The following is a 22,937-nucleotide window of genomic DNA, read 5'->3' as shown; positions in this document are numbered from 1 at the left end:
GGGACAGTCTCTATATGTTGCCAACTTGTACTTCACAAGCACTTAGTACAGTGCTTTGCACACTGTAAGCGCTCAATAAATACGATTAAATGAATGAATGAATGAACTTTAGTGGCTTTTGGGGGAAGGGCTTTTGGAGGGTCTATGATTGCAGAAGGCCTTTGAAGATGGGGAGAGCTGCAGTCTCTCAAATATGAAGAAGGGACTTGTAGGCAGGTGGGAGGACATGAGTTAAGGCTTGTCAGCAGCAATGACATGGTGAGGAGATTTGTTTGAAAGGAATGGAAAGTGTGAGCTGGGGTGTAGTAGGAAAAGAGTAAATGAATTAGAGTGAGACAGCTGATTGAGTGCTTTAGACCAATGTTTAGGAGTTTCTATTTGTGGAGAAGAATGGGCAATTGTTGGAGGTTTATGAGGAAAATATGTGCAGCAGAGTGATGTATGGCTTTGAGATGGGAGAGATTGGAGTCAGGGAGCTAAGAAAAGAGGCTAATAAGGTTGTAAGTCAGGATATAGACAGTGCCTTGACCAATGTAATGTCGATCTGGGTGGAGAGGGTGGGAGGCATCCTGGTGAGGTTGTTCACAAGGAACTGACATGATATGGCAATGGACTGAATATAGGGTTTGGACGAAAAAGAGTAATCAAGGATAATACTGTGGCTACAGGACATTGATGGGGACAGTGGTGTTAACTGTAATGGAAATGTTCGGTGGAAGACAGTATTTTGGAGGGCAATGAAATGGGACATATTGAGCTGGCAGTGTCAGCATTGAATCTCCTTAGAGATACCGTGGAAGCAAGAAGAAATGGAAGACTGCAGAGGAGGAATTATGTTGGATTTAATGAAAAAGATTTTAGAATCATTCATACATAGGTGGTAATTGAACCTGTGGAAGTGGATAACCTCTCCAAAAAAGCGGGTGTAAACTGAAATTAGAAAGGGACACAGATTAGAGTCTGGAGACACACCCAGTTTGCTGTTGGGTTTGCAGGGGTTGAGGTAGTAAAAGAGACTGAGAAGAATGTTCAGAAAGCCCAGAAGAGAACAATGTCAGGAAATCCAAGGTTTACTTAGTGTTTCTAGGAGAGGTTGGAGGCCCACAGGTCAAAAGCAGTTAGGAGGAGGAGGATTAGGAAGGAATAGATTAAGCATGTTTGAAGTCAGAAGAAAAGGAGCCAACAGAAAGTGAGTGATTTGGAGATAGCACTCAGGAAAGGGAAAAAAGTGGGTGCAACTTTTTAGGAGTTAAGCAGGTATAGGGTCAGAGGAGCAGGTGGAGGGGGCCAATTTTGAACAACAGAACTCCTCTTGAAAGATGGTAAAGAATGAAGAGTGGATATGGAAATAGAAGAGAAGAGAGGTGTTGATTTGAGGGATCTGATGGCTGAAGGTTTCCATTTTGTCATTAAAGCTCTTGTCAAGGTCATGGGGACAAGGAGGAGGAACTTTACTGAAACTCTTTGTGTGAATATTCTAAGTCCTCTTCTGGGCCTCTGTGACTTGAGATAAACCCACATTTTTTACTAATCAGCATCTCCTATTTCCCAAGCATGCTAAATAACAAAGTTTGTACAATATTGGAGTATTTTAGTTAATGTTTCCTTGAATGTCTGCATTGAAGCTGCTGTAACTAAAGATCCTGCTATTTGTGCTTTGCCCTTCACTTCAGAGTACGAATCCATCATTAGTCATTCTTCATTACACACTCTTTGCCTGAGCTTCTTGGTAGTAGTAATTCCTTCCCAGTTGTATCAGTTGAAAATGCCCTTTAATCAGTTGAGTGTTTGGCCTGGTGAGTGCTTACCTGTCATTAGATAGCCCCTTAAAAAAACTGGATTTTAGCAGTCTGTTTTGGTACTTTCATTCATTTTTTGGCCCTGCTGAACTGTGATTGGAGATTACAGAATTAGACCACAGAGTTTCAAACGTTTCAATATATACAAATGTATTTTGCTATTTAATTTGGCAATGCTATGTAAATGCCACATGTATTAGATTGATAAAGTGAGCAGAATAGTTTTATTGACTCCATCTCAAGTTGAAGAAGTGTGGCTTAGTGGAAAGAGCACAGTCTTGGGAGTCAGAGGACGTGGGGTCTAGTACTGGCTCTGCCACTTGTCTGCTGTGTGACTTGGGCAAACCACTTAACTTCTCTGTGCCTCAGTTACCTCATCTGTAAAATGGAGATTAAGACTGTGAGCCCCATGTGGAACAACCTGATTACTTTGTACCTACCCCAGTGCTTTAAACAGTGCTTGGCACATAGTGTGAGATTAATGAATATCATTATTATTAAAAATAAGTTCATTGTCCCTTTTTATTCTAGGGCCAATATTTAATTCAACTGAAGTCTTTTTGCTAGCTTTTGCAATCTCCTGTGAAAAGTTTTTGGAGACTCAAAATATCCTGAAGGGGAGCATATTTCATATCCACATGTTTGAGAAGAGTATCTGAAAGTAGTGCATGAGCTGAATGCTAAACTTTGGGACTTAATTGACAGATAATTGCTTACTTTCTCTAAGGAGAAAAACTGAAATGTGTTCCTCCTCAGACCAACATTAAAGCTGGTGAGCAGTTTACATGCTGTCATTATCCTGTAGTAGATAATGTGCAAGAATGTTATCAACCTTTTTTTTTTGCCCAGCCACAGAAAATTGAAAATGCTAGTGTATGTATGATATTGAATATGAATGCTTTTTTACATTTATCTTCCATCATTGCACAAAACACACATTTAATAATAGGAAAACAAAGGTTTATTTTGCATTAATGACCAAGAAATATGTTTCTAACACTTTCCCAAATCAGCAGCTCTGGTAAGCATGCCATTTTGAGATGGCTTGATAGACTTTCTTCATTTAGACAACCAAATTTATTTAAAGTTGCAACAGGATACTATTATAAACCACTTTATGAATCATAAAGTAAACAAGTGTGAAGTGGAGGCCCTGATTTTACTCCCAGCATTTTTCTTGGATATTGTGTTCTGAGTTCCACAGTTAGTTGTTTTAAAAAAAGACCTTTTGAGTAATTTCACTAATGAATAATTTTGCTAAAATATATGATGGCCCACAGCCATCTTAGTTTGGGAATGGAAACAGGATTTTGCATTGATTCTTACAAATTGTGTAGTCACTTCTGTGCTTATGCAGGTGAACAATTTTGGAATACTGGAATACTCTGAAGTAACTTTTAAAACTGACATTCCTAGACAGACTTTACATGTACAGGCTACATGTACAGGCTGTTTATCTGCCTGAGCCCTCCCCACACCTCTGCAGCCTTTTTCGGGAAAGCATGAAGAAAGGATAATGTCTTTCAAGCATTTGCATCCCCCTTGGCTTCACAGTGCTTAACCTATGGCCAGTCCTTGACTTATCTGCTGAAACTGACCTCAAGTCACCTCCATATGGGTGGCCTGACCTCCCAGCTCTGTGTTGTATCCTGTAGCACTAGCTACAGATTATCTGTTTCCAGTACTTCATTCTCTGGGCAAGGGGCAGCTACCTTTTTGGCCAGCTGGCACCATCATAGGACAGATTAAAAGGGGGAGTGAAAATTAGGCTTGAATGGGCCAGATTTGGGGGACACTGACCAGTTATTCTCTAGCCTAAGCCTCACATCACTCAACAGCCCACCCAAATGCTAAAATTGTAAGGTTTGTCTGCACAAATCCAGTTAGTCAAGAAACTACAACCCATTTAAATGTCTGTCCTGTGATTCTGGGTGACTGATAGCATCGTCCTTCTGACTTTCTCTGCCCAAGACTGTATAGTGAGAAATCAAACTGAAACAGTAAAGGACAATATGTATTTAGTCCTCTTCCTCCTTTATTCCCCACTGTTTCCAAGACCTTGACCATGGGCATGTAGGTCAGTAAAAGGAGTTTGAGTTGAGGTTTGGCTTAGGCAGTAAGATACAACTGCACCGACTGGGATTCCACAGGCTCCCCGACTGGAATCTTCTTTTAAAGGGGATGGTATCACCTGTTGTGTCCTAATTGGAAAATACAGCTTACAACAGAAACATATGTTGCATAAGCTCATGTTTCACTTTTTTGCTTTTTTTTTTTTTTTACCCCCTCCTTTCGCTACTCAAAAACCTCCTTTGCCACAGTGATGAAGACTCGGAAGTTCATGTTTTTACACAGCAGGGGACTGAATTAGGGCGGGGAGCCTAGGGAACTGATAGATGTTGTAAGACAGGAGCCAGGGAGAAGGATCCCGTCTTCCCCTTCCTGTGTATCTTAAACCACATACTCAGTTGTAATTTTGCAGCTGAAATTGTGGTCCAGGTTTCAATCCCCCATATTCTCATTTGGATGGCTCCTTTGTCGTTCATCATCCTATGCTATGCAACAGAGAGTAGTGGTGCAATCACTGTAGAAACCACTAGTCAGGACACCCTCAGTATGTGGACTCATTAAGAAATTGCAGATAGTCTTGAGGAAAGGGGAAATGACACTCGGGAGGCAAGAAGCAGCATAGCCTAGAGGTTAAAGCACAAGCTAGGAGTCAGAAGGACTTGGGTACTAATCTAGACTCTGCCACTTGTCTGCTTATGTGACTTTGGGCAAATCACTTTAGTTCTCTGTGCCTCAGTTACCTCATCAAGACTGTGAGCCCAAGGTGGGTCATGGTCTGTGTCCTACCTGACTACCTTGTTCCTACCCCAATGCTTAGAACAGTGCCTGGCACATAGTAAGCACTTAACAAATACCATTATTTAAAAAAATCCTAACAGCTCCAGATCTTTCCCCATCCTCCCAACTATCTCACTTGTACCTAGGTCTAACTCTTTCAAAGACATGCATGGGAGTAACTCATTTTTTTCTTATAGCGCTGAGTCTAGTCCCTTTCTCAGCTACTGGGATCTCTGAAAATCTATTTTTTTAATGGTATTTCATAAGTGCTTACTCTGTGTCAGACACTGTACTAAGCTCCGGGGGAGATACAAGCTAATAAGGTTGGACATAGCTCACGTCTCAAAAGGGGCTCACAGACTTATCCACATTTTAACAGAAAAGTTAACTGAGGCAGAAAAAAGTTAAGGGACTTGCCCAAGGTCACACTGCATATAAGGGATGTAGCTGGGATTAGAACCCAGATCCTTCTTACTCCCAAGCCTGTGCTCTAAACAGTAGAGCACACTGCTTCCCAAATGGGGTTTTCTACACCCCAGTTAAACAGCCCCCTTCTCATCCTTAAAGCCATAATCTTTTTGAGTCATGCATTGCAGTCACTTTGTCTCATGGAGACCTTAATTGGATGACAGTGGGCATTGAATAGAACTGCTTTTCTTTTTAAAGAAGCAGATAAACATCCTTCCATCCCACTGTTAGTTCAGCTCTCCTCTAAGGCCCAGTATCCTTCACTCCAGCCCTGTAAACCACTAATCTGGTCCAGTATGGAATTTCTTAAGTATGTTATGTTTTGTCCAAATGCCTGGGTTCTTGACCAGAGCATTGTTAGGGAATTATGGATTCCCTATTAACTATTTGTCTGATACTTTAGTTGTAGTATGCTTTATGTATTGCATAGCATAAGTTAACAGTTAATTTGCCAATGAAATATGTTTTCACACACCATTTTTGATAGAAAGCTGTTTCAGTTAGGGAGCATTCTGACAACATTCTTCTGTCTGGATGGAGTGTAATGTTGAGATGAATGTGTCTGTGCATGCACTGCAAGTCAAGCCATGAGTACTATGTGAGTTTTCCTTCAAAATGTGGCCCCTATATGATTGTATTGACTATAAAATTTTGCTAATGGTAAGGCCTATTAGACAAGACTTTGTCTTCAGCTGCTCAGTGTTCAATGGCTCCTTCACCACTGCTCTCAAATATGCCCATGTACTTCTGTCCTCAAAGACCCTCCCTTAACTCCATGGCACCTTCCAGTTATTGTCCAATCTCCCGCCTACCATTGCTGTCGAAACTCCTCAAGCAAGTGTTTACATTCACTACTTTCAGTTCTCTCCTTGACCCCCTCTAATCTGTCTTCCGCTCCTCCACTCCAGGGAAACTGCCTCTTCTAATGTTGTCAGTGATCTTCTTGTCAAATCCTATGGCCTCTACTCCATTCTAATCCTTCTCAACATTTTAGCTGTCTTTGACAGTATGGGCCACCCCCTTCTCCTGGAAGCACTATCTAATCTTAGTTTCTGACACTGTCTTCTCTTGGTTCTTAACCTATATTTCTGACTGCTCCTCAGTCTCTTTTTGCCAGCTCCTCTGCCTCCCACTCTGAACTGAGGAAGCCCTTTAAGGCTCAGTTCTGGGCCCCTTTCTATTCTCCATCTAGAGCCACTCCTTTGGAGAAGTCATTCACTCCCACAACTTTAACTAACATTTGTAGGTGGACAATCCCCAAATCTAAGTTTCCATCTCTGACCTCTCTCCTTCTATACAGTTTTGCATTTCCTCCTGCCTTCAGGATATCTCTATTTGGATGTTCTGCCAACATCTCAAAAATGTCCAAAACAGAACCCCTCATCATCTTACCCCAAACCTGTCCTCCCTCTGATTTTCCCATAACTTTAAGTACCCCCACCATCACCCCGTATCACAACCCCTTAACCTTAATACTGGTCTCGACCCCTCGACTTATATCTCTCATTCAACCCACATATTAAGTGTGTCACCACATCCTGTCGGGTATACCTTCGCATAATCTCTAGAGTCCACTCCTTTCTTTTAACGACCGCCATGCTGATCTAAGCAGTTATACCTAGCCTTGACTACTATATCTGTGTCCTAGCTGACTTCCCTGCCTCCTATCTCTCCCATCTCTAGGCCATATTTCAATCTGCTGCCCAACATTTTTCTAAAAAAAAAAAATGTCCACACCTTACAAACCTCCGATGGTTACCCATCATCTCTGCATCTAACAGAAACTCTTTGTGACTGGATTTAAGGCACTCTATTAACTCTCTCCCTCCTACTTTAAATCGCTGAGCAGCTTGGCTTAGTGGAAAGAGCACGGGCTTGGGAGTCAGAGGTCATGGGTTCTAATCCCAGCTCCCCCACATGTTTGCTGTGTGACCTTGGGCAAGTCACTTAACTTCTCTGAGCCTCAGTTTCCTCATCTGTAAAATGGAGATTAAGACTGTGAGCCCCACATGGGACAACGTGATCACCTTGTATCCCCCCCCAGCACTTAGAACAGTGCTTTGCATATAGTAAGCGCTTAACAAATGCCATCGTTATTATTATTATTATTCAACCAATACACACACTTTGCTTTGCTAACACCGGCCTTCTCAATATATTTCGATTTTGTCTTTCTCACCACCAACCTCTTGCCTATGTGCACCATCTGTGCCAGAACTCCCTCCCCCTTCAGATCTGACAAACCACCACACTCCACATCTTCAAAGCTCCACTACAGTTTTACCTCCATCAAAAGGCCTTCCCTGACTAAGCCCTCACTTGCCTTATTCATCCTCCCTTTTAGGTTGCCTATACACTTGATTGTGTACCACTTTAGCACACCCTAGCCCAACAGTACTTAGGTATATACAACAAACTGGCAGTCAGGAGACCTGGGTTCTAATTTCACTTCACCCCTTGCCTGCTATTGTGACCTTGGGAAAGTCAGTTGGTTGGACAACCTGTCTACTTGGTTTTTTGTGTTGTCTGTTTCCCCCTTCTAGACTGTGAGCCCGTTGTTGGGTAGGGACTGTCTTTATATGTTGCCGATTTGTACTTCTGAAGTGCTTAGTACAGTGCTCTGCACACAGTAAGCGCTCAATAAATATGATTGAATGAATGAATGAATATATGTAATTTGTTTTAATATCTGTCTGTCCCTGGAGTATGTATGTTCCTCGAGGGCAGGGATCATGTCTACCTACTCTTAGAGTACTGTATTCTCCCAAGCACTTAGTACAGTGCTCTGCACACAGTAAGTGGTCAGTAAATACCATTGATTCATCAATACAATTTTGGCCAAACTTTCTAATATGATTGCCACATGGAGCCTGTCTGAAATTTGTCAAGTAAAAATCATAAAGTAAAACCCATTTGAACTGCAAATGGCATAGAATTTAGCCCAGTTACTAAATAATATTGAAGTGTGTGACAAACTTATTGTTTTGAGTGCAGTCTTATGAGAAAACGTTTCTAAATTGTATTGATTGAAATTTAATATGACTTCATAGTCTTCTGAGGCATAAAAATAATCTATCATATTTATTGAGCATTTATTGTAAGCAGAGCACTATACTAAGCTGAGTTGTTTGACCCGCCCCTGCCCACAGTGAGCTTACAGCCTAGATGAGTAGCAGTTGTTAAATAATTATTCAGTAGAAAGAAGGCAAAGTAGAAATTGATTTTCCAGAATAAAAATGACTCATTGTTGGGAAATATACTTAAATTTTAGGGATTAATGGGTTAGGGGAAAAAAAGCAAATTACGTGATCTAGATTTGGATCTACATGATGTAGTTATCTTTACATACATGAAAAGTAATGGAAGAGATTAGGTAATGAAGCCTAAGCAGGGTCTTCTGACACTGTCCAGTTCCTCTTAAAAGTTGTAAATCATGAAGCATTTCAATAGCTTTGCAGAATTTACTTTTCTAAAATTGGCAAATATGACTTTGCAAAAATATTTTTTTCCAAAAAGTCTGCTGAAAGACTCTTAATTGTAAGTTGTGAGGGATGATGGAACCAACTTTAATTGAGTTTGTTGCTGAATTCATAATGTAGGTTTCTTTAACAATAAATAGAATATGATATTTTCATGGGCTTTTATGGCAGCAGCTCATTCTGTTCTTATATGCCATTTTTCATTTTATCATCCAAAATATTTTTTAGTTTTCATTAGACAAGTTAGCTTTAAACTGCTTCAGCAGCCCAATTGAAGGGCCAGTAAATGTTGGATTTGTTAATTGGGATAATTCCCGGGTTCCTGCTAAGTAGATTTCTGCTGCATTTTGTTGTTTCATTGAGACTATTTATGATGTTTATGGGCCACTAAGTTCTAAAAGAGCGATCATATATTTCAGTTCTAATTGGGCTGTCAACATCAGGTAAAATAAACAATACCTAGTGGATTTTAGAGTATTGGCTGTTTGTTTAAATCTGTGCACATTTAGACTTTTTGTTTTAGAAATTCTAGAAAATATTTTTTATTAATCAATCAATCAATCGTATTATTTGAGCGCTTACTGTGTGCAGAGCACTGTACTACGTGCTTGGGAAGTACAAGTCAGCAACACAGAGACAGTCCCTACCCAACAGCGGGCTCACAGTCTAGAAGGGGGAGACAGGGAACAAAACCAAACATACTAACAAAATAAAATAAATAGAATAGATATGTACAAGTGAGATAAATAAATAAATAGAGTAATAAATATGTACAAACATATATACATATATACAGGTGCTGTGGGGAAGGGAAGGAGGTGAGATGGGAGGGTGGAGAGGGGGACGAGGGGCAGAGGAAGGAAGGGGCTCAGTCTGGAAAGGCCTCCTGGAGGAGGTGAGCTCTCAGTAGGGCCTTGAAGGGAGGAAGAGAGCTAGCTTGGCGGATGGGCAGAGGGAGGGCATTCCAGGCCCGGGGGATGACGTGGGCCGGGGGTCGATGGCGGGACAGGCGAGAACGAGGCACGGTGAGGAGATTAGCGGCGGAGGAGCGGAGGGTGCGAGGTGGGCTGGAGAAGGAGAGAAGGGAGGTGAGGTAGGAGGGGGCGAGGTGATGGACAGCCTTGAAGCCCAGGGTGAGGAGTTTCTGCCTGATGCGCAGATTGATTGGTAGCCACTTACTAAAGCAGCAAGATTTTTATCCTTGAAGATGACTTTGCCAAAAAAGATATTGGAGGTTTCAGACCAGAGACATTTTATCCTTGGCAAGAAGCATGGTGTAGTGAATAGACTTGGGCCTGGGAATCAGAAGGTCATGGATTCTAATCCTGGCTCCGCCACTTGCCTGCTGTGTGACCTTGGGCAAGTCGCTTAACTTCTTCGTGCCTCAGTTACCTCATCTGTAAAATGAGGATCGAGACTGTGAGCCCCATGTGGGACAGGGACTGTGTCCAACCCAATTTGCTTGTATCCACCCCAGAGCATAGTACGGTGGCTGGTATATAGTAAGTGCTTAACACATACCATAATTATTATTAATATTAAGCCAAAGGTAGTAATAAGATTTAGAAGCTTTGAAGAGCCCTGTCTTAGTGGGTGTTGCTAATAGTTACCCTCTCCTAGTGTTCTGCTGAAATCCTGGGACAAGAACAAAACCAGTAGGAGTATGTGCTTCCACCCCCGTCGAAAAGCGTGATTGGAGCTAGACAGACTCGGGGCAGCCCCTCAGGAGCAACCATACATTTGGACCAAAATCCTGGGACTTGTTCCACCCAAATGAATCAATTGCATTTATTGAACACTTACTGTGTGCAGAGTACTTAACTATACTAAGCACTTGGGAGAATATAATACAATAATATCCTGCTTACAATCTAGAGGGGGGGAGATAAACATTAAATAAATCATGGATATGTATATAAAAATAGTATTTATTAAGCGCTTACTATGTGCAAAGCACTGTTCTAAGCACTGGGGTGGATACAAGGCGATCAGGTTGTCCCACGGGGGTCTCACAGTCTTCATCCCCATTTTACAGATGAGGTAACTGAGGCACAGAGAAGTTAAGTGACTTGCCCAAAGTCACACAGCTGACAATTGGCAGAGCTGGGATTTGAACCCATGACCTCTGACTCCAAAGCCCGTGCTCTTTCCACTGAGACACGCTGCTTCTCTACATACATATTGTGGGGCTGGGAAAGGTGATGAATAAAGGGAGCAAGTCAGAGCGACGCAGAAGACAGTTGAAGAAAAGTCAGTCAATCATATCTCATTCATTCAGTTGTATTCATTGAGCACTTAGGTTCATCATCATCATCATCAATCGTATTTATTGAGTGCTTACTATGTGCAGAGCACTGTACTAAGCGCTTGGGAAGTACAAATTGGCAACATATAGAGACAGTCCCTACCCAACAGTGGGCTCACAGTCTAGAAGGGGGAGACAGAGAACAAAACCAAACATACTGACAAAATAAAATAAATAGAATAGATATGTACAAATAAATTAGATAAATAAATAAATAGAGTAAAAAAAATATGTACAAACATATATACATATATACAGGTGCTGTGGGGAAGGGAGGGAGGTAAGATGGGGGGATGGAGAGGGGGACGAGGGGGAGAGGAAGGAAGGGGCTCAGTCTGGGAAGGCCTCCTGGTGGAGGTGAGCTCTCAGCAGGGCCTTGAAGAGAGGAAGAGAGCTAGCTTGGCGGATGGGCAGAGGGAGGGCATTCCAGGCCTGGGGGATGACGTGGGCCGGGGGTCGATGGCGGGACAGGCGAGAGCGAGGTACGGTGAGGAGATCAGCGGTGGAGGAGCGGAGGTTGCGGACTGGGCTGTAGAAGGAGAGAAGGGAGGTGAGGTAGGAGGGGGCAAGGTGATGGACAGCCTTGAAGCCGAGGGTGAGGAGTTTCTGCCTGATGCGCAGATTGATTGGTAGCCACTGGAGATTTTTGAGGAGGGGAGTGATGACTTAGGTTGTGCAGAGCACTGTACTGAGCATGTGGGAGAGTACAATATAACAATATAATAGACACATTCCCTACTACAACTAGCAAAGGGGACTTAGGGAAGACCTCTTGCAGGAGATGTGCCTTCATTAAGGCTTTGAAGAGGGAGAGGGTAATTCTGACAGATATGAAGAGGGAGGGCATTCGAGGACATGGGTTAGAGGTCAGTGGCAAGACAGACGAGATCAAGGTATAGTGAGTAGGTTGGCATTAGAGGAGCGAAGTTTGCAGTCTGGGTTGTAGTAAGAGAGTCAAGTTCTGGGCAGGCCCAATGTGGCTCCACTTCATTCTCAGTTTAGATAGATCTCATGTTGGCGTGGAGTGGGGTGGTCTGGAGTGTGAAGTTCAGAAAGTTCAGGAATTTTTCCACACTCGCCTTCTGATGTGGCTCTGCCCGGGTTCCTGCATGTGCTGATGGGGAAAGTGTTGGTCTCCAGGCCTTCAGGGGACTTGAAACAAGAGGGTGGGCTGCAAGCACCCTTAATTAAGCAGCATGGCATAGTGAATAGAACAGGGGCCTGGGAATCAGAAGGTCATGGGTTCTAGGTGGGCTCCACCACTTGTCTGTGTGACTTTGGACAAGTCATTTCACTTCTCTGTGCCTCAGTTACCTCAGCTGTAAGTGGGATTGAGACTGTGAGCCCCACTAGGGACAGGGATGGTGTCCACTTCAATTTGATTGTATCCACCCCAGCACTTAGTACAGTGCCTGACACATAGTAAACACTTAACAAATCCTATCATTAGTATTAAGCACATGTACAATAGCACCACGTTGTCTTTCTGACTCCCTGTTACCATATAGTTTAGGACCCACCTCTTCTCCAACTAAAGACAGCATAAAATTGGGTTACGTGAACCAAAATCTAGGCCAAAATCCCATTTCAGTCCCAGAGAGATCTGTCGTTTCCTGCTTGGCAGGTACGCATTTTCTTATAGACCTCTCTTTGGATCCCTTTTGGCTGTCTTATTGAGCCTAGTTCTTCCTGTTTTATTCCTTAAGATTTTTCTTCTATCTTTAGAATCGTAATAAATCGAAAAAGCTTTCCGTCAAATGAACAAATGGGGAAAGGAACAGAAATTAAAAGATTGAAAGGGAACAAAATGTTCCTTAAATAATAGAAAAGGTAGAAATTCTCTTCTTTGGTCATTGAAACTGTGTGTGCTCAACTTTTTCTTTGGTCCTTATTAGTTATGTTCTTTTAAGCATCAAAATTAAAGTTCATTATAGTAAATTAGCACTCATATTTTCAATATTATCATATATATTACTATACTATGTTTTCTTCCTCATGTTTCCTGAGGTTTAAAAAAGTAAAAGGTATAACATTGTTCATTTGTTTTGAATTAAATTGGTATCTAGTCATTGCTTTATCATTTACCACTGCTATAGGGGATTTAAAGGATATAAATGTAATTATTTCTAATGAATACTGTACTATGAAATAAATTACTATGCATAGGACTAGTCTGATGCCTTGTTTAACTTTTTAACCCTTTTTCTCCCATTTATTTTTCTCCTCTAAATAGGCTATCCACTCTGTTGCTTGGCACCATGAAGGAAAACAATTCATTTGCAGCCATTCAGATGGCACTTTGACTATATGGAATGTAAGATCCCCTACCAAGCCTATACAGACAATCACTCCACATGGTAAGAATGGGTACATATAATTTTCCATTCCTTATAGTAAGAAGGTTTAATAGTAGCACAACTTAAGTTACTTTTAAAATAGTCTCTTTAACACCAAATTATTATATTATAAATTAACCATACTAAATATATTTGAGAATCCAGAATGTATTATTTAGTGTGTTTGGGAAATGGCTGTTTGGGAATGTAATCAGTCAGTTGAGGAGGTAAAATGTTTTCAGTGAAGGATCCATCCAGTGGTACTCTGAATCAAATAGGTCCTTGAAAGGAATTTTTTTTGGAAATGTAATGCATTATTTTCTTAACACAGCATTTAATAATAGTTGACTTTGTAGATATTGTATTTTCAGAGCTTTGAAAGAATATCTGAAAACAATGCTTTGGAAACGGAAGGTTGGAAATTTATTCCTTTTACCTCCATTGAGTTTTTCTGAATAATGGTAATTTTTTAAAAAGGAAAATCAATCAATCAGTGGTATTCATTGACCACTTACTGTGTAAAAAGCACTATACTAAATGCTTCGGGGAGTACAATACAATAGGTAGACACATCCCACAGAAATAGACATAAACAGTAATAATATTACTATTATAAATATTAATAGTCACAGTAATATTTAATATGCATAAATAATTTAATAATATAAAATAAAGCAATAAAATAATTCGATTATTTTAAATAAAATATAAATATATTTATAATATAAAATCATAATGCATAATTTATAGATATATACATAAATACTGTGGAACTAAGGGTGGAGCAAAAACCAAATGTCCAAAGGTCACAGGTTTAAGTGCATAGATGATGCAAAAGGTAGAGGAAGTCAGGGAAAAGAGGGTTTAATCAGGGAAAGCCTCTTAGAAGAGTTGTGACCTTAATAAGGCTTTGAAGGTGGGGAGAATGGTAATCTTTAATATATGGAGTGGGAGGGAGTTCCAGGCCAGAGGCAAGATGTGCCCTCTCCCCCTCCTCCCCCTCCCCATCCCCCCCGCCTTACCTCCTTCCCCTCCCCACAGCACCTGTATATACGTATATATGTTTGTACGTATTTATTACTCTATTTGTTTATTTGCACATGTTTATTCTAATTATTTTATTTTGTTAATATGTTTTGTTCTCTGTCTCCCCCTTCTAGACTGTGAGCCCACTGTTGGGTAGGGAACGCTTCCATATGTTGCCAACTTGTACTTCCCAATCGCTTAGTACAGTGCTCTGCACACAGTAAGCGCTCAATAAATACGATTGAATGAATGAATGAATGTGGCAAAGGGGTTGACGGCAAGTTAGATGAGATTGGAGCACAATGAGGAAGCCGGCTCTAGGGGTGTGAAGTGTATGGGCTGGATTGCAGTTAGAGCTCAGTAAGGTAAGGTAGAAGGGTGTGAGCTGATTGACTGCTTTAAAGCCAGTGGTAATGAATTTCTGTTTGATGTGGTGCTGGATAAGCGACCACCGGAGGTCTGGAGGAACGGAGAGACATGGACTCAATGTTTTTTTTTAGAAAAATGATCTGTATAAAATAGTGAACTATGAGTAAAGACAGGTGGCCGAGATGTCAGTGAGGAGGCAGATACAGTTATCAAGGTGGGATAGGAGAAGTGTGTGATCAGCGTAGCAGTAGTTTGGATGGAGAGCACTAGTTGGATTTTAGTGATGTTATGAAGGTAGAACCTAGAGTGCTTGGTGACATCGAATAATACTAATAACAATATTTGCTAAGCGCTTACTATGAGCCAAGCACTGAACAACTAAGCACTGGGGTGGATATAAGCAAATCAGGTTGGACAGAGTCCCTGTCCCACATGGGGCTTACAGTCTCAATCCCCATTTTCCAGATGAGGTAACTGAGGCCCAGAGAAGTGAAATGACTTGCTTAAGATCACCCAGCAGACAAGTGGCAAAGCTGGGCTTAGAATTTATGACCTTCTAACTCCCAGGCCTGTGGTTTGTCCACTATGCCAATAATAATTATGGTATTTGTGGTATGAGAGAGATGTTGCGGGCAATGCCAAGGTTATGGGCTAGTGAGATAGGGAGGATGGTGGTATTATGTACAAAGATGGGAAAGCGAGAGGGAGGGCACAGTTTGGTTGGGAAGATAAGGAGTTATGGATAACAAGGAGAATATTGCGTTATAATAGTTGCTTTGTAGTAAAGCAGTAAATTCCTAAAATAAATGTATTTGAAAAGCTGAATGCTTATTCCTATATTTAGTATTGAAAAAAATTAGTACACTGAAAAGTCTAACTAGGTATTTGTGACATCAAAATTGACACACTAGCAAGGAGTTAATTTACTTTATGTCATGCTTGCTGCATCAAAATCTGGCCATTATCCTAAATGTCATTCCCTTTGTAATCGTCAGGGCTCCCTCGAGATAATTTTCCCTAACTCCTAAACTCTGACCTCTGACTCTGCAGGACCTTGGGAACAGAGAGCAGCAGAATAATTATACTAATTGTGATATTTGTTAAGTGCTTATGTGCTGGGCACTGTATTAATTGCTGGGGTGGATACCAGCAAATCAGGTTGGACACAGTCCTTGTGCCATGTGCTCAACAGTCTCAATCCCCATTTTACAGATGAGATAACTGAGGCACAGAGAAGTAAAGTGACTTACCCAGGGCCATACAGCAGGCAAGTTGTGGAGCTGGGATTAGAACCCATGACCTCCTGATTCCCAAGCCCATGCTCTATGCATTATGCCTTGCTGCTTCTCATCAATAAGCAGAAATGACAGGTCAGTGCATTGGTTTGGAAATAAGAATCCTGAGATAAGAATCCTCTGATAAGAATCCTCTGAAAACATCTCTCCTTTTCCAGCTACAGACAAGAAGGAAATAGGGGCAGGTACTAGAGGTTCCACAATTGAAATTAATTATTGGTTTTGCTTACATAAAAATCTTTTTGGGCTAAATCCCAGGCTAACATCCAAAATATAGGACTTCAATTGATTTACCTGAAATTTAAAACTAAAAAACTTCAGTTAAACTTGTTTGTATTAGTATTTATTGAGAATTTACCATATGCAGAACACTGAAATAAGCACTTGGGACATATACAGTATAACAATAAAAGGACACGTTCCCTGCCCACTTAGTACGTCTGTAATTTACTTATATTAATGTCTGTCTCCCCCTACAACTGTAAGCTCAGTGAGGGTAGGGAATAGGTCTTTTGTCGTATTGTACTCTCTCAAGCGCTTAGTACAGTGCTCTGCACACAACAAGCGCTCAGTAAATACCATTGACTAACTACACAATAATATGGCTGGGGCACATCAGCACTAAAAAATCCTGTTGGATGCCTTTCCTGTTAATAATGGAGTAAGTCAGGGCTGGATGTTCAGTCCTACTAAAGGATGCAACAAGGAATCTGGGTACTGGTGTCAGAATAGTCGTAATTCTCTGTGAAACAGTCTTAACCAGACAGGGTGATAGCATTATCAAAAATTCTTAAATCAACCATACAGTAACTTTCATATGCTAATGACTGAGTTGATTATTAATTTTTAAAACAGCAATTTCTCCTATTGTAATTTCGTTTGTGTCTCTGCTGCTAGATGGTAAGCTCTTTGAGAGCAGGGATAACTGAACAAGGAAGACACCCAATAAACATTCTGTTTAATTGATTGCTGTGGATTGACAATTAGTCCATAGGCCACCAAGGTTTGATACCAGGTTTTATAGCTGGCAAACCCTTTATAACCCCAAAGAGGATCTCTGCCAGGAACAGAAGTGAATGTTGTTTTCAAATTCTGTTATCTGAATATCCCATTGTCCAATCCTTTCTCATCTCTTTAGTGGCTATTCCACCCCATCATCAATAGGGCAATTCCAGGGAACGGACAAAATCTTTTGCCCCTCTTGAAGGTATCTCTTTTTATCCAGTTAACCTGAGGTGACTTATATTACGTTTGGTCCCATTCTGAAGATATTGGACCAGAAACCCCATCTGGACTTCAGAGAACTCAGCATAACATATGTGTAGGAGCAGCCATAGAAATGTGAATGACACGTTACCACTGTGCCGCTTACCATCCTCCCAAGCAGTAAGAATCTCAACATCATCCTAAACACATATGTCCATGCGGAACACTGGCACAGCAGAATAAGCAACAGCAGCAGATAGTGTCCTTAACGTGCATCAGGACAGACAATATGTTCAGCTCAGGAACTGCTCATTCCTGCTAACTTTCTCTAGAGGGGTCATACATATCATCACCAAAACACAAGACCTTTCAAAAAGATCCCCACAAACCATCATCAAAATGAGGAGAAAGGAGAACGTATTTATATCATCAAAAGAGAAGTTTCCTCTGAAAAGCTCCCCACATGCCATCAGCCAAAGAAAGGAGGACCTGGCTCATCATGGGGGGCTTTGATTAAAATGGGAATTAAGGAGAGGTGTTTGGGAATCTCGGGATTTTGAGGGTAGAAAAGGCACAAGCCTTCATTCTAATCAGTCAGTGGTATTTATTGAGTGCTTAATGCAGAGGTGTTATATCTTGGGCTGGGATTCCCTGGCATGTGGGCTCAATGGGATGCTTTAATAAGGAAGTCCTGTCACAACTGTGGTTCTGAGAAGTGAGAGTCTCCCATTACTCAGGAGCATCAGTGGTATTCGAGTCACCTCTTAGTAGTTCCTTTTTTTCTCCTTTTCCCTTCTTTTTTCCCATTTTTGCCTACACACCTTATTACTAGACTCAACTTTTGTATGCCCCAAGAAGTAAGAGCCTCGCCTTGTTTCTGAATTGCAAAAATTTTGGAAAGAAAATGGGGGAGTCTTTGTTTCAGCAAATGTGTTATATCCATTCATTTAGTCGTATTTATTGAGCACTCACTGTGTAGAGCACTGTACTAAGCGCTTTGAAAGTACAATTTGGCAACAAATACAGACATTCCCTACCCAACAGGCTCACAGTCTAGAATAGGTGCTACAAGGAGTCATAAATATTTAAGTCTTAGGCTTAGGTAGTAGGGAAATGCTGAAATGGCATTAGAGGGATATAAAGCAGAGAAACAAGAAATCAATTAGGGAAGACCTTCTGGAGGGGATGGGATTTCAGATGGGCCTTGAAGATAAGATGAATAGGGGTCTGCTGGATGTGAAGAGGAAAAGAATTACCAGCAGGAGAAAGAGAGTGGAAAAGTGGTATTCCCCTCCTTTATCCTGTGGAGCCTTTTCCTTCTGCACATTGTATTAATAGGCTAAGAGAATCCCTTCAGCATATTTATGACAAGTGCTCTCAAAAACTCTCAAAACAATTGATATCGAAAGTGCAATTGAAAGATGAGATGGAGTTATTAAATTTTATTTTAGGTCTACTGATTGCTGTCCTTTATAACTTTCCCTATTTCATTTGAATCTGGGCCTGTGCCTATTTTTATGAATAGGTATTTTAAGAAGTTTAACACTGATGGAAAAATTCACCAGTTTTTTGGAATACAATTAAATATATTTGCAGGTTTAAATTCATTAACTCATTCAATCATATTTATTGAGCACCTACTGTGTGCAGAGCACTGTACTAAGTGCTTGGGAAGTACAAGTCGGCAACATATAGAGACAGTCCCTACCCAGCAACGGGCTCACAGTCTAGAAGGGGGAGACAGACAACGAAACAAAACATGTAGACATCAAACTGAAACAACTCAAACACCTAACCAACAGCAGTAGCAAAACTCTTTGGATACCAAGTGATTATGTCCTGTTTATAGTGAACATTTTGATTAAATTCAAAAAAGAATAGAGAGAATGTATAGCATCCATCTCAGAATTCAGGATAGCTGTGATTATTTCTCCAGGAATTTTTATTTTGAGATATGTGACCATATGTTGGTGAACAAGAAACCCACAAATAAGGATAAATGAAGCTACAGCTTCTCTAAAACAAAATTACAGGGACTCTTTGTTATAATTTAATCTAAAGATGTTTTTCAGATGATTCCATTGGTGTGAAATGTTTTCTGTTTCTTGCCTTTGTCTTTTTTTTAAAGCTATTAACAGTTTAAATATAAAAATTAGAATTTATGTCCTTAGGTATACCAAGAACTATTACCTGTTTTGTTCCCTCCAATTTTCTATACATGCTTGCACTGGTCCTCCCCCTCCTATCCCCTTACTGTAGGGGTTCCTCAAGGGTTAGGTCTTGGTCCCCTTCTGTTCTCTATCTGCACTCACTCCCTTGGTGAACTCATTCACTCCCATGGCTTCAACTATCATCTCTTCGCTGATGACACCCAAATCTACATCTCTGCCCTTGTTCTCTCTCCCTCCCTTCAGGCTCGTGTCTCCTCCTGCCTTCAAGACATCTCCATCTGGATGTCTGCCCTCCATCTAAAACTCAATATGTCCAAGACTGAACTCCTTATCTTCCCTCCCAAACCCTGCTCTCTCCCTGACTTTGCCATCACTGTTGACGGCAATACCATCCATCCCATCTCACAAGTCCGCAACCTTGGTGTCATCCTCGACTCTGGTCTCTCGTTCACCTCTCACATCCAATCCGTCACCAAAACCTACCGGTCTCACCTCCGCAATATCGCCAAGATCCACTCTTTCCTCTCCATCCAAACGGCTACCTTGCTGGTTCAATCTCTCATCCTATCCCGACTGGATTACTGCATCAGCCTCCTCTCTGATCTCCAATCCTCCTGTCTCTCCCCACTTCAATCTATACTTCATGCTGCTGCCTGGATCATCTTTGTGCAGAAACGCTCTGGGCATGTTACTCCCCTCCTCAAAAATCTCCAGTGGCTACTAGTAAACCTATACATCAGGCAAAAACTCCTCATTCTCGGCTTCAAGGCTGTCCATCACCTCACCCCCTCCTACCTCACCTCCCTTCTTTCCTTCTACAGCCCAGCCCACACCCTTCGCTCCTCTGCTGCTAGCCTCCTCACTGTGCCTCGTTCTCGCCCGTCCTGCCGTCTGCCCCTGGCCCACGTCCTCCCCCTGGCCTGGAATGCCCTCCCTCTGCATATCCGCCAAGTTAGCTCTCTTGCTCCCTTCAAAGCCTTACTGAGAGCTCACCTCCTCCAGGAGGCCTTCCCAGACTGAGCTCCCTCCTTCCTCTCCCCTTCCTCCCCCTCCCCATCCCCCCCGCCCTACCTCCTTCCCCTCCCCACAGCACCTGTATATATGTTTGTACAGATTTATTACTCTGTTTAGTTTACTTGTACATATTTACTATTCTATTTTATTTTGTTAATATACGTTGTTTTGTTGTCCGTCTCCCCCATCTAGACTGTGAGCCCGCTATTGGGTAGGAACCGTCTCTATATGTTACCAGCTTGTACTTCCCAAGCGCTTAGTACAGTGCTCTGCACACAGTAAGCGCTCAATAAATACAATTGAAGGAATAAATGAATGGAGCTTTACCTAATTGAATGCTTGTATTTTAGCTATTAGGGAATACTTGTATGCTGCTTTACTAACTAGCTAAAAGATCATTGCAGGAAATGTGTCTTGTTCTTGGCTTATGTTGTCTAGTCATCTGTGACCCTTAGCGACTCAAAGGACACATCTCTCCCAGAGTACCCCACCTCTGCCTGCAGTCGTTCTGGTAGTGTATCCATAGAGTTTTCTTGGTAAAAATATGGAAGTGGTTTACCGTTGCCTCCTTCTGCACAGTAAACTTGAGTCCTGTCCTTGTCTCTCTCCCATGCCACTGCTGCCCAGCATAGGTGAGTTTTGACTTGTAGCAGATTCCCTCCATTCGCTAGCCACTGTCCAAGCTAGGAATGGAATGGCTATTCCTATGCTTGACTCTCCCTCCCATAGCCAAGACTAGTAGAGTATTGGAAACTCTCCAGGCACGGTCCCGAGAGGGGGAGGGAAAGTGTCTTCCAACTCTGTTATATTGTACTCTCCCAAGTGCTTAGTATAGTGCTCTGCACACAGTAAGGGGTTAGTAAATGTGATTGATTGACAGTACTCTATATTAAAAATTGTGAGATATAAGTGGAGGTAAAATATGATCATAAGAACATATAGGTTCAGTTTGATTTGATTGCTTTTGGCTTGCACAAAACGCTTGCTTTACTTATAACTTATATTTATGTTAGAAATCTAATTTCTGTGTTACCCAAAGAAAGGTATTTACTACAGCTGCCTTTGCTGACAATATGTACAAAAAAGGAGTCAAGTGACACCTAGTGGTAAATTTGGAGAAAACTCTGAATCGCCCTTTCTTTTGTTTTCATAATTTTCTAGAGGAAATCATTACTGACCTGATAAAAACAATTCTGGGGGAAACTAGATGCTGTATTAAACGTTTTACATGGTTCCTGGTCCCTCAGAAAGTCTTAAAATAATACTATGTTGTTTATCATCTTATCCAAAATGTATACCTTTCTGAACATGTAACTGCAAAGAGTGAGTTAGAATTACTGACAAACAGGCAGTTGTTGTTTTTTGGATTTTAGATACTTAAGTAATTAGTAGTTCTCATGAACTTAGCACTGGGGTTAGATACAAGCTAGTCACGTTGGACACAGTCCCTCTCCCACATGGGGCTCACAGACTTAATCCCCATATTACCAATGAGGTAACTGAGGCACAGAGTAGTAAACTGACTTGCCCAAGGTCACACAGCAGAAAGTGGAAGAGCTGAGATTAGAATTCAAGTCCTTCTCACTCTCAGGCAAGTGCTGTATCCACTAGGCCAAGCTGCTTCATCACTTTGTAAATTTTTGCTCTTTCTGCATTCGAACTCATCCATCTTGACTGTACAGTACCAGCGTCCTTTATGGCACAAGTTTCCAAGTGCAAGAGTGGGGATGGATGTTGCAAAGGACCCATGCGGACACAATTGAAAAAAACAGATAGTACGGGGGGAAGGAAGAAGAAAATTTTAAATAGGTACGGAAGGAAGAATTACCTGATTCGTGGAGAAGCAGTGTGGCTCAATGGAAAGAGCATGGACTTTGGCGTCAGAGGTCATGGGTTCAAATCCAGGCTCTGCCAATTGTCAGCTGTGTGCCTTTGGGCAAGTCACTTCACTTCTCTGGGCCTTAGTTACCTCATCTGTAAAATGGGGATGAAGACTTTGAGCCCCCTGTGGGACAACCTGATCACCTTGTAACCTCCCCAGTGCTTAGAACAGTGCTTTGCACATAGTAAGCGCTTAATAAATGCCATTATTATTATTATTAATATTATTTATGGTATCACATCCATTTAACTTCCAAAGATGTAAAACTCAAATATCCTATTGTGGAACCTCTCTGACAATCCAGATATACTAACATAACTGTACTACCCACCTGTAATTGACTGAGTGCCCAATTCTGGATGCATAGTGGTTCAAAAATCAATAATCCATTTATTACATAGTTCTTATGAGAAAATTGGTTCTAGTTTACAGTGCTTCAAAGTAAGGTTCAGCTTTTAGGGAGCAATTGTGTTATAATTTGAGATGCCTGTATATTAGATTGGTTGCTGTTTTCTCAGGAATTATTGAAGATATGAAAGAAATAGGGATAAAAAAATACTTTGCAACTATTTAAACTTGATTCAGAAATCAAACAGAATTTGAATATGTTGATAATAAAGGTTTATTTGATCCAAATTCATTTGTCATGAGTACATTTTACAAAGACTTACTTTTTTTCCCCAAGGACTCCTGCTTATAAGCCTTCTTTGATTTTGCTATTGTTAATAAATTAATCCTTA

General features: G+C 41.2%; 1 protein-coding gene and 1 non-coding gene across 5 annotated transcripts in view; one reads left to right on the top strand and one right to left on the bottom strand.

Annotated features, from left to right (window-relative positions):
- The window catches only part of STXBP5 (syntaxin binding protein 5), a 179,242-nt gene that overhangs the window by 80,906 nt on the left and 75,399 nt on the right, over positions 1 to 22,937 (top strand). For all 4 annotated transcript variants that reach the window (XM_038742277.1, XM_038742273.1, XM_038742274.1 and 1 more), the window contains exon 8: positions 13,132 to 13,255. In XM_038742277.1, the coding sequence (XP_038598205.1) occupies positions 13,132 to 13,255 (124 nt within the window). The remainder of the gene's footprint in view (positions 1 to 13,131; positions 13,256 to 22,937) is intronic.
- On the bottom strand, positions 20,958 to 21,094 carry LOC119924474. The gene has a single exon (XR_005449186.1). It is a non-coding gene; the product is annotated as a small nucleolar RNA SNORA7 (small nucleolar RNA).

The sequence above is a fragment of the Tachyglossus aculeatus genome, chromosome 2, assembly GCF_015852505.1.
Source record: "Tachyglossus aculeatus isolate mTacAcu1 chromosome 2, mTacAcu1.pri, whole genome shotgun sequence".
In the NCBI taxonomy this organism is placed as follows: domain Eukaryota; kingdom Metazoa; phylum Chordata; class Mammalia; order Monotremata; family Tachyglossidae; genus Tachyglossus; species Tachyglossus aculeatus.
This window is presented reverse-complemented; position numbering and strand designations above follow the sequence as displayed.